General features: G+C 39.3%; 2 protein-coding genes across 2 annotated transcripts; both read right to left on the reverse strand.

Moving 5' to 3' along the window:
- Positions 1 to 387: 387 nt before the first annotated feature.
- On the reverse strand, positions 388 to 1,329 carry LOC112920141 (olfactory receptor 10D3). Its single transcript, XM_025998794.1, has one exon. The coding sequence runs from the start codon at positions 1,327 to 1,329 to the stop codon at positions 388 to 390; it is 942 nt and encodes a 313-aa protein (XP_025854579.1).
- Positions 1,330 to 8,736: 7,407 nt separating this feature from the next.
- On the reverse strand, positions 8,737 to 9,672 carry LOC112920142 (olfactory receptor 10D3-like). The gene has a single exon (XM_025998796.2). It carries the CDS (start codon positions 9,670 to 9,672, stop codon positions 8,737 to 8,739), a length of 936 nt encoding a protein of 311 aa, XP_025854581.2.
- Positions 9,673 to 12,281: the final 2,609 nt, after the last annotated feature.

Consider the following 12,281-nt stretch of genomic DNA (forward strand, 5'->3'; position numbering starts at 1 on the left):
CTATCATACTCTCAATCAGTTATTTACAGTCGTTTTTTCTGCGGATTGCCTTCCTTATAACTTGGTCTGACACATAGTTTAGAGGGACATGAGCTGAAAAAGGTAGACAAATGCTGCAGGAGCAAGATCATCTTTCTTCCTTTTAGTGGCAGGAGGTTCTCCACAGAAGAAAAACAAAACAATAGCAACCCAGACTGTTATCTTGAAGCTAGGAGAGTGTGCTTAGGTAAAACAAAAAAATAAAATAGACAAAAAAATGAAGTATGATAGAGTCAGCCATGCTCTTCATTGTGTGCTGAAAAGTTACACATGAGGATTCCAGAAGGGTATTTTGCATGCATGTTGGGCCAGAAAGAAATTCCATTTTGTATACCTATCCATCCACTTTTACTGGCTCTCAGGATCGTGGCTTGTCCTGTGCAAAATTATTTTCAGGGCTGTTTTCACTTCCTTATTCCTCAAGGTATAGATCAAAGGATTCAGCATTGGTCCTACGAGATTCATCAGAATTTGCACCACAGTTCCCAGCATGGGGTTAGGCGTGGGCTGCAAGTAGACAGTGATGATGGGTCCATAGGCACAAAGGATGGCAATGAGGTGGGCACTACAAGTGGAGAAGGCCCGGCGGCGGCCTTCGGTTGAATGAATATGCAAGATGGAGATGGTGATTCGAGTATAGGATAAAAGGATTAGGAGAAAGCAGAGGAGAGACACCAGGCCAACGTTGGTGAAACTCACCCTCTGGGCTAAGGATGTATCAGCACAGGCCAGTGGCAAAAGTGCCGGAATATCACAAAAGAAGTGATTCACTTCATTGGGACCACAGTATGGCAAAGTGAAGGTGAGGAAAGTCAAGATACTGGAATGGATACACCCTAACAGCCATGTGCCTGCAGCCAAGGCCCCACAGATTCTAGGACTCATGATGACTGTGTACTGCAGAGGGTAACAGATAGCAGTGAAGCGGTCATAGGCCATCACGGTATACAAGAAGCATTCAATGCTGCCAAGGAAATGGAAGAAGAAGAGCTGGGAGACACAACTCTTATAGGAAATGAGTGGGCTCAGTCCCATGAGGTACAACAGCATTTTAGGACAGGTCACAGAAGAGAAACTCATGTCAAACACAGATAAGTTCCCCAGAAAAAAATACATGGGTGTGTGAAGGCGAGTGGAAGAAAGAATAGCCATGAGGATGGACACATTTCCTAGCAGGGTGCAGGCATAGAAGGGTAAGAACAAGACAAAAAGCATAGTCTCCAGCCCCTTTGTGTGTGGAATCCCCAGCAGGATGAATTCAGTCACCACCGAGCAGTTCTTCTTCTCCATGAGAAAGTGTCCTAGAGGAGGAAAAGGAAGCAGAGGACATGGACAGATGCCCTGGCTTGATGGCAGTGAACATACTGGGCAAATGAAATATGCCATTGAAAGGATAGCATTCTGGCTCAAAGTTAAGGAAAAGTTGCTTATGACCCATATTACAGGGCATTTTAACTGGAATGTAGTTGTCATAGAAAATTTAACAGTTTTGTGCCAAATATTTTTGTTATACCAATTCTAAATGCAGACATCTCTTATTAAAACAATACTTTTTTAAAAAAGAAAAGCATCTTAGAGGAAAGATTTTTCAAAGGGAAGGACAGAGCCCACACATACGTGTGCTCCTTCAGAGAGGAAGGATCTCAAATCTTCAGAATCAACCCGGGGCTTTTTCATTTGGCAAGATAGGAACTACAACTTAAGAATCACTATATTTTTTTTAATCACCGTATTTGTGGACCACTACTACTGACAACATTGTTTCTTCTCTCTCTGACTTTTCAGAGAGACATAAGGGTTGAATAATCAATGCTTTACATTGGAAATGCTGATACAACATGATTTCAGTTTAGTAACCCTAACAATAAGTTTTTGAGATAAATCTATAGAAAAGAAAACAGCCACACATTAAAAAGGTGAAGCAACTCTCCTAGATCGAGATACCTAGAATGGTAGAGCTAGGGATCTATTTTTTTTTCTCCTGACATCATCAGTCTTTCCAATGTATGCATCTATGGTGGACTGCGACATTACTAGCCTTCTCATATTTTGCCTCCGTGTTATTCATGTTTTTTCTTGTTGATGTCACCAGGCTAGGAAAATATTCCTTCTCCTCCTTAGTAAGCAATGGAAAGCCAACCTGTCCTTCCCCACCCACACCACCACCACCACCACCACCACCACCACATACACATGAAGTTATAAAGTTTGATGTGCACTGCTATATTCTAGTGTAGAAAACAATGTCTGGCACAGAGCAGGTTCTCAATAAATGCTTGATGAACAAAGTAGTCAAATGACTCATTCAATGACTGACAAAACTAGATAACATTCAGTATTTTGTCTTATATAAGGACTTAGATGATACTGTGGGATAGAAGTCTTCATCCACAACCTTGTAAAGAAGCATGATCATCCACTTGTTCCTGTTTGGCCTTATTCTTCTGAATCTTTAGAGTTTCTCTCTTTACCTTCATGGCATCTGTACCCAGGAAGAAGCTCTGCACTGTACTCTAAAAGGTGACCAGACCCAAAATTAGAACTACATGCAATCTACTCCCCCCCCACCAAAAGCCCTGGATGTTTTATCAAGAGGTGTCACACATTACAGAAAGAATTGGCCCAGTATATCCAGGTGAAGTCTCATTTGGAATGTCCAGTCTTTTAATTATTTTGAATCAAGTCCAAATCCCTGGGTATACAGGACAATAATAAGAAAGGAGTTTTTGAGTTGGTTGGCCAACATGATGAAGTGAAGGACAAACAAAGGAAATAACATCCTATTCTGTGTTTAGTAGCTCCATGCTCCTATTCACCCTAGACTCAGAAACCATTTGTAAACCAAGACTCCAAGTTCTCCTCTCCATGAGGCATATGAAAAACAAAAACAGAGCAGAAAGAAAAAAGATGAAGGTGGCACTCACGTGACTTACAAGGAGGAAATTTGATCCTTTCACCATCTGTCTCTATAGGATCTTTCGCCTCGATTTGCCTTTAATGTCACATGGTAAATAAGGGTCAGGGATCTCCTCCCATGATCTGGAAAGCTCTTAGTGAAATAAACTCAGGCTAAATGAAGTAAAGCTGAGTGTACCTCTGTCCTCTCCAAAGATTGCTTCCAAGACACTAATAGCTACATTGTTTTCTTTTATGTGGAAATTTAAATGCCCTTGGAGGCCTTTGGGATCCCATTCCTGAGTGAATTCTGATTCAAGGGGGTTGTTGAACAAAGGGAGTAATTACAAGTAAGTAAATGATCTAGTTGAAACAGAATATGCTAATGTTCCCCCTTGTGGCATTACTACAGCGTGAACAAGATTGAACCATGCCTACACTTTCTATTTCTGTGGTTGATCTAGAGAAGTGAGACTGACGGCTGAGAGGTACAACTCAATCCTAGGATATAGGTAGAAAACATTTTCTTAGTTTCAGGATATAATATTAGAATGAGAAGAACAACTATATATCTCATGCTTTTAAATATCCAATTTCAAACACTTTATCTCAAATTGTTCTCCATAGCTCTTCTCCTACTTTTGAGATGCAGTATTTTGATTTGGAAATAAAATTTCCATGATTAGATTCTCCAAAAAGCAGTTTTGTCAATTGGCAGAGTTGGCTTTTCTGAACTAGGACTTGTTCTCCACGTGATTTTTCCAGAATTGTATTAATATATAAAACAACACATATTTATTAAGGATATATACAACTATGCACAAGACATGTTTGCTGAATCTGGAATTTCTTTCTTTTTTTTTTTTTTGAAGGGTGTCGAGAACCTTGCCACTTGAGACCAGATGTTTACAATGTTAGAATTGTTCATCTTCCATGTACAAAAGGGTTATAGTTTTCACAGAACCAAAATAGATTAATTAATGAATGAAGTAAAGAAGGCAAAAGGAAAAGGGCTCAACAGTGCTAAAATCTGGCTCTCTGAAAAGACTAAGGAGTATACCTCTATAAAGATGACTGCTAAAGGGGTGTCTGGATGGCTTGGTAGGTTAAGCATCTGCTTTGGCTCAGGTCATGATCTCAGGGTTCTGGAAATAAGCCTTGCATCCAGCTCCCTGCTCAGTGGGGAGTCTGCTTCTCCCTCTTCCTCGGCCTCTCCCTTTGCTTGTGCTCTTTCTTATGCACTCTTTCTCAAAAAAATTAATAAAATATCTTTTAAAAAAGATGATTATTGGACAAAAGAGAGAAAGTGCATATAAAAGTTTATTTTTAATAAATTTGAAAACTATAATAAACTGGATAAATCTTAAAAAGATACAACTTATCAAAACAGACTCAAAAATATAGAAAATATGAATAGATATATGTTTTAGTTTCTATGGCATAATCAATTATTCCAAATCTTGGTGGCCTAAAATAACTGACATTTGGTTTATTTGGGTCAGGAATCCAGACACAGCTTAACTAAGTGCCTCTGGCTCAGAGTCTTTCTTGAGGTTGCAAACCATTGTCTGGGGCTACACTGTTTTTGAAGGCTTGACTGGAGAAGGATTTGCTTCCAAGCTCCTTCACATGGCTATTGGTAGATCTGAGACCTGTCCATAGGACTGCCTTGCAATATAGCAGCTGGCTTCTCCCAAGGTAGTCAATCCTAAAGACAGTAAAATAGAGCACATTCACCCAAGATTGAAGCCATAGTCTTTTATTTTTAAAGATTTTATTTATTTATTCCTGAGAGACAGAGACAGAGACAGAGAGAGAGAGAGAGAGAGGCACCAGCAGAGGGAGAAACAGGCTCCCTGCAGGGATTCCAATGCGGAACTCAATCCCAGGACCCCAGGATCATAACCTGAGCCAAAGGCAGACCCTCAACTACTAAGCCATCCAGGTGCCCCAACATAGTCTTTTATAATGTAATTTTGGAAGTGATATCCCATCACCTCTGCTATGCTGTATTCACTAAAACAAGTCACTAAAACTAAGGACCTGATTGCACGAAAGCATGAATCCTAGAAGATGGGGGTCATTGGAGGCCATATTAGAGAGGCATTGCAGGCCAGTAGGGGATGTTGAAATAGAATATAAATGATGCTGGGACAATTAATTGGATATTCATATTTTTTTAAGTAGAAGGCAATTGAATTCTTATCTCATCACAAACAAAAGTCAATTCCTGATGGATTAAAGACTTAAAAGTGAAAATCAAGACTGTGTGAAAGAAATCTATTCCAAGTCCCTCCCCATCCCATGGCAGGAGACAAAACTCACAGTTGTCTGCACTTGGCTGTAACTCTGTTTTTCTAGGTCGCGGTCCCCTATAGTCTCAGTAGACTCCAACTACAAAGCATATTCTTCTCTAGCCTGCCCACAACCCACATCCCAGTGCAGCCCTGGACAGAGTCCCTTAAGAAATCTGCCATCGCTTGCTCTACCTGGCCAAAAGTCTATGCCCTCCACACACCGCCCTCATGGGGTCAACTGCAACCCTCTCATATCCCTAAAAACCCTTTAAAAGGCCCAGCCTAACAGAAACTCAGGGCTGACCTTTCTCTAGATGTCTGGCCTCTCCCATCCCTTGGAGAGTGAATAAAGTCTGTCCTGCTTGTTGCTCCACTCTTCATGCAATTATTTGCCGCCCATGTCACCAGGCACCCTAACTCTATGAAAACCCTAAAGATACAAATTAAGTATAATATATGATTTCTAAACAAGATGCAATCATCTCTGGAAGAGATTATAAAGGAAAAGTTTGATAAATTATTCACATTAAATGAACACATTGATTTTATTTAAAAAAAAAGACAGAGGAGCTTGGCCTTGGACTAGGAAAAGATATTTATAATGCATATTATCAATAAAAGACTAGTATCTAGAATACATACAGAACCACTGTGAATCAATTTTATAAAAGTCAAAATACTAAACAGAAAACTGAGTTAAGAAAATTACATAAATCTCCCAAAGGAGGAAACCCAAACTGTCATTAAACAGATACGAAGTTGCTTAAATTTATTAGTAATCAAGTACTGTGATTTCAAAATACAGTGGCCACAATTTCATATCATCAGATTGGCAAATATTAAGAATAACATCATTACAAAGTGTTGACAATCATGAGATGTGCCATGAATTCTCATCCTCTGAGGATGTGGCTTTAATTGTTAGAATCGTTCAGAAAGCAGTTTGGCATCACCTAGCAAATCTGCTATTTGAATTCCCTCCATTTCAGCCATTCTGCTCCTGAATGCATCTTCTAGAGAAACCTCTTTGACCTGTGCTCTAGAGACATGCAAACGAATGTTCATAATAACAAATTAGGAGCCACCTCTGTCTTAAAACAATAGAATGAATTAAAAAATAATAAAATGTAAAATTTCAGCCATATGCATCAAAATCAATGAATTTCAAAAACAAGCTTGAACGGAATAAAGGCAATCATGTATGAGTCTATTTTAACAAATTTCAAAAGCAGAAAAAAACTAAATAATATGTTGTTTAGGGATTCATACATAGTGCTAGATCCATAAATAAAATAAAGATATTTCCTTAACAAGAACAGCTTGCTAATAACTACTGTGAGGATAAGGATGACAGAAGCACACAAAAGAAACTTCTAGATTATATTCTATTTCCTGTGCTGGTTGAAAAGTACACAGGTATCTATTAATATTCTTTAAATTTTATAATATTTTTAAAATATGAAAGATATTTCACAGCAAAAATAATTTTTAAGACTGCAATAAATAAGAATGTATTATTAAATTTGTTTTGAATACTGTAAAAATATAAATAATAGATAATATATATATTTACTCCCACTCAAAAAAGAATACAGTCAGCTTAATTTATTGATTATGGAAAACAACACATAATTTATTGATACATAATTTTAACAGGATTTATTATTTTTGATTTGTTCACCAAATATATTTTAAAATACAGATTAAAATTTCATTATATGTTAGGGCATAGCTTAGGGTAATTACAGATTCTACATAAGCCCAAAATGGCCATGATTCATGACAACCTTTCTAGAAAAGGTCAAAATCAGTAGTTGATGTGATTATGCTGAAGTATGCTGTAACTTTTGCTCTGTCCTTTGAAATAAATATGTATTTTACATTCATCCAGGGAATTAGAAATGGCAAAAGAAGTACCTCATTATACTAAGTCCTTTGAAAGTTCTGGAGGCTTGGCACATGGGGATTTAGAGGGTTGCTTTTATGGGTAACTAGGAAAGGAGAAGTTAGCCCAATATAGCTAGAAAGAAGGTGATCTGTCTATCCATCAGGCCAAGGACAGCTCTAGTTGCTAGTACCACTCTAATAGCCCAGTTGGCCCAATTCCTTATTAAGAACTAGTCAGGGGGACACCTGGGTGGCTCAGTGATTGAGCGTCTGTCTTCAACTCAGGGCGTGATCCTGGGATTGAGTCCTGCATCGGGCTCCCCTTGAGGAGCCTGCTTCTCCCTCTGCCTATGTGTTTGCCGCTCTCTCTGTGTCTCTCATGAAATTAAGAAAGAAAAAAAAGAAAGAAAGAAAGAAAAAAAAGAACTAGCTGACTAGAGTCAGTTCCCAGAGTAGATAGGAAATAATTAAAACATGCAGGTGGATGGTCCCACCCAGAGAACTATCACCACTGCCCAACAGAGTTTGTTTCTCTGTGAAGATAGGGGGAGCACAAAGCTCCATGATTTCTGGTACTATTCTCAGAGGGTCTGGTCCCACCACTGAATGAGCTGCAGTCACTCACAGGCATACACACCACCCATCATGTCCTTTAGCACTGCAGTCAGACCACAGGCAGCAAGAGGAGATTCACTCTGTCTAGTACCCTGCTAAATTGATGCAAAATCAATGCAATAATCATATCTTGTGACAGATTTTGGTAGACTTGTCAAAATCACATTCCAAGGTGCCTACCCAATTGCTCTTGGTGTTTTGTGGATGGAAAACGAATGCAGTTACTGATGCTAGCAGGGGGAAGCTGAGTAACTTCGGAGGGGAATGGAGATTGCTTGTATGAGCAAGAATAGTGTTTGTTTACATTCATGCCTTTGGAAACTGGCCATAAGGATATAAGGAGCAGAGGTTTCAGGACATGTCTAGGCATCCGCATGGATCACATCCAGATGGCCCTGCTGCAGTGAAGAGTTCTCAGAAGATGTATTCGAGGTGCTACACAGTCCTCTCACAGATGTGCGTACCTTGTCCCTTAACATCCATCTTTTCACCACTTACCCCTGATCAGAAATTCACTTTGCACTGTGGTGAGACCCAGCCCATGTCAAATTCCACTCTTAAACCATTATCAACATGTCCTTGAAAAAACTGATTCTCAAATTCAACTAACCTCTGTGATAGGAATCAGCAAACTATGGCCGGTCGGGCATTATCTCATTTGCTACCTGATTGTGTAAGTAAAGTTTTATTGGAACAGGTCTCATCCATTTGTTCGTATATTTTTCTATGGCACTTTTCATGCTACCATAGTAGCGTTCAGTATTCACAATAGAGACTATATGGTCCTCAAGGCCTAAAATATATACTATCTGAACATTTAGAGAAAAATGTTTGCTGATCCCTGGTCTATTAAATGGGGAATATGTCACAGGTTTGTATCAGTTGAATTGCTGCTCAGCTGTCTTCATGGCAGAAAGACTTACAACGGTCATGGATACATGTTTTTAAATTAACTTAACATACAAATGGGAAGACCAAAAAATAAGCCTAACCCACAAGGGGACTAGTGACCTGAAACTATCTGGCCTGTAGCCAGTTTTTTCAAGGCTCCTTTGACATCTTTGTTTCTCAGGGTGTAGATTGTGGGGTTCAGCATGGGGGTGACTACATTGCCAAAGATTTGCACTGGAGTTACGAGTACCTCGCTCAAAGATGGCTGGGTATAGATGAGGGCACAGGGCCCAAAGAACAGTGTGACCACCGAGAGGTGGGAGACACAGGTAGACGCTGCCTTGCGCCTCCCCTCAGCAGAGTGCATCTTTAGGATTGCAATGACAATGAGGATGTAAGAGGCAAGGATGAGCAGAAAACACATCATGGGCACAAGGCCGATGTTGGTGAAGCTCACTGTCTCAATGATGAGGGTGTTACCACATGCCAATTTGACTACAGGAAAGATGTCACAAAAGAAATAGTCTACCTCATTAGACCCACAGTAGGGCAGTTGGAAGGTCAGCGTGGTGAGAATTGTGGCATGAAAAGAGCTAGTAAACCAGGTGCCAGCAGCCAGCAGGGCACACACCCGGCGGTTCATGATGGTGGTGTAACGCAGTGGGTGGCAGATGGCAGCAAACCGGTCATACGCCATCACCGTGTAGAGCAGACACTCAGTGCTGCCGAGGAAGTGGTAAAAAAAGACCTGAGAAATGCAGCCCCCCAGGGAGATGACTCGGTTCCTCACCAGCAGGTTGGCCAACATCTTCGGCGTGCTCACAGAAGAGAAGCCAATATCTAGCACAGAGAGGTTACAAAGAAAGAAATACATAGGAGTGTGGAGGTGGGAGTCAGACATCACAGCCACAAGGATGAGCAGATTTCCTAGTAGGGTACAGAGGTAGAAGACAGAGAACACAACAAAGAGCATGGTTTCTTGCCCTTCTGTGTGTGGGATGCCCAGCAGGATGAACTCTGTAACCAAAGTGTGATTCCTCACCTCCATAGAAGTTAGACTTTATTCTGGAAAGGAGGAAACATGACAATAAGTTAGTGGCCCAAGGAATGAAATCGCACTGCTTGCTATCAGTAGATTCACAAAAGGGAATGTAATCTTATGCTCTATCAGTGAAAAGATAATGTGTATAGTTATTTGGACTGGGGGCAGCAAATGCCCCAGGAGGACGTGTGGTCTCTGGGGTGAGGACACAATGCAGGCAACTTGACTGGTCCATAGACAGGTATTATTTTATTATTATCAGATGGAGAAGAACAAAATACAAAGAGCATAGAAGTTTTGAGAACTGAGAACAAAGAGGAAAGACGAAAGAAGGAAAAGAAAATAAGATAGAGAAAAGAGGAGGAAACAAATTAGACACATTTATAGTTTACATAGAATATTCATAACCATTTGCTTCTGGAGCTTTAAAAGAATCCTCGAAGTCAAGTGTAATATCTTCATTTCATAGATGATAATGGAATGATGATTCAGGGAAGTTAAATAACTTGCTCAGATTCTCAGATACAGATAATGACAGATCCAGAATTGGGACCCAAGGATTCTAAATGCATTACACCATAACTGGATAAAAGGAAAAAATAACTATAGAAATGCAAATAAAAGAAAAATCAATGTATTCTCTGAACTGAAAGGGCCTTAGTGATAATTTAGCTCAATCACTGACTTTTTAATTTGGATTTCTCCATAAATGTCCTTGCCAAGTGGTCCTTGAACTCCTTTCTAATCATTCGTAGGTTAATTCTATCCTTTTGTCTATTATTGTTCAACAGTTCAGACAGCTATGCAACAAGGAAGGTTATCATTGCTTCTTTATTTCAGTCAATGTGCTCAAACATCTCAGGAACAATCAAAGCAACTTTGAGAACACTGTGACCTAAAATCTAACTTTTTCATATGTCGAACTACAAGGAAGAGTTTCACCCTGGTTTCTGCTAAGTGCTGGAACCATTCTTTTTTGTTGTTTTATTTTGTTTCTGCAAAATCACGGATCCTTACATATATGGCTTAAAGGTTTCCAGTTTCATCATTTTAGTATTTACACATCACCTGAGGCTATTAAAGTATCTTTGGGTTGGGACGCCTGGTTGGTTCGGTCAGTTAAGAGTCTGCCCTCAGCCCAGGTCATGATCCTGGGGTCCTGGGATCAAGCTCCGCATTGGTCTCCCTGCCACTCCTCCTGCTTGGGCTCTCTTTCTCCCAAATAAATAAAATCTTTCTTTTCACATAAAGCATTTTTGTGGATTTTGATTCTGTCATCCAGTATAGGCTGTGTTCTTTTCCTCTAAGAGCAGAACAAAGTAAAGATGCCCAGTGATACTACTTTTAGCCAGAACAATTAAGCAAAAAAACAAAACAAAACAAAACAAAAAATAGACAAAAACATAAAAAAACAACAAAAACAACAACAGCAAAACATTCAAATTGGAAAAGAATAAGTAACATTTTGTAGATTACATGATCTTCTGTATAGAAAACCTGAAAGACTCCACACACACGCAAATAGCCACCACAAGTGAATGGATGAAGAAAAGGTTGTATATACGTGCAATAGAATATTCTCCTGCCTTTAAAAAACAAGAGTTACGTGTAACATGTGGCCACGTGATTGGACCTTGAGGACATTAGGCTATGTGAAATAAGCCATTCACAGAAGGACTAACAAACAGATTCCATTTTCATGAAAATCTAAAATAGTCAAATTTATAGAACCAAAGAGTGGAATGATGGTTGCCAGGGAGGGAGAAGGAAATGGGGATTTACTAATCAAACCACATCAAGTTTTGTGTAAGCAAGAGGAATAAGTTCTAGAGATCTGCTGTACAGCATTGTACCCATACTCAATATTCTGTATTACACACCTGAAAATCTGATAAAGGGGTAGATCTCATGATAAGTCTTCTGACCACAATACAATAAACTTAAGGGAAAAATATTTCTAAAAATGAAAACAAAAGGATCACACAGGGACACCTGGGTGGCTCTGTCGATTAAGTATCAGCCTTTGGCTCAGGTCATGATCTCAAGGTCCTGAGATAGAGCCCCACATTGGGCTCTCTGCTCAGGGTGGGGAGACTGCTTCTCCCTCTCCTCTGCTCCTCCCCCCACCCATGCTTTCTCTCTCTTTTTCACTCTCTTTCTCTCTCAAATAAGTAAATAAATAAATAAATAATCAATCTTTAAAAAAAAGATCACAGACTAAAGGGAAAATCAATGCAAACAATTAAATAAATATGATACAGTGTAATAATTATAGCATTAAAGATATATGTCTATTATAGTTAAAATATGATTAATACTTCCTGTTGGAGTTTTGAGGAAAGTCTTCACACCGAGTATCCAGGGTGTGTACTATAAGAGGCACTATATGAAGGAATAAAATCTTTGGATTTTAATCAGCGATGCAAATGTATGAGCTTCATGCTTAAGATAAATGACTTTGATAGCAATGTATAGGGTTTTACAGGGGGAATAGTTTAGAGCTAGAGAGACAAGATGAAAATCTAAAGCAACCACTCAGGCAAGGGAGGAAGAAATAATAAATTCACATATACTTATGAACTGAATTAATGTCTTAGTAAATAATGGAAAGACTA

The sequence above is a fragment of the Vulpes vulpes genome, chromosome 12, assembly GCF_048418805.1.
Source record: "Vulpes vulpes isolate BD-2025 chromosome 12, VulVul3, whole genome shotgun sequence".
Lineage (NCBI taxonomy): Eukaryota > Metazoa > Chordata > Mammalia > Carnivora > Canidae > Vulpes > Vulpes vulpes.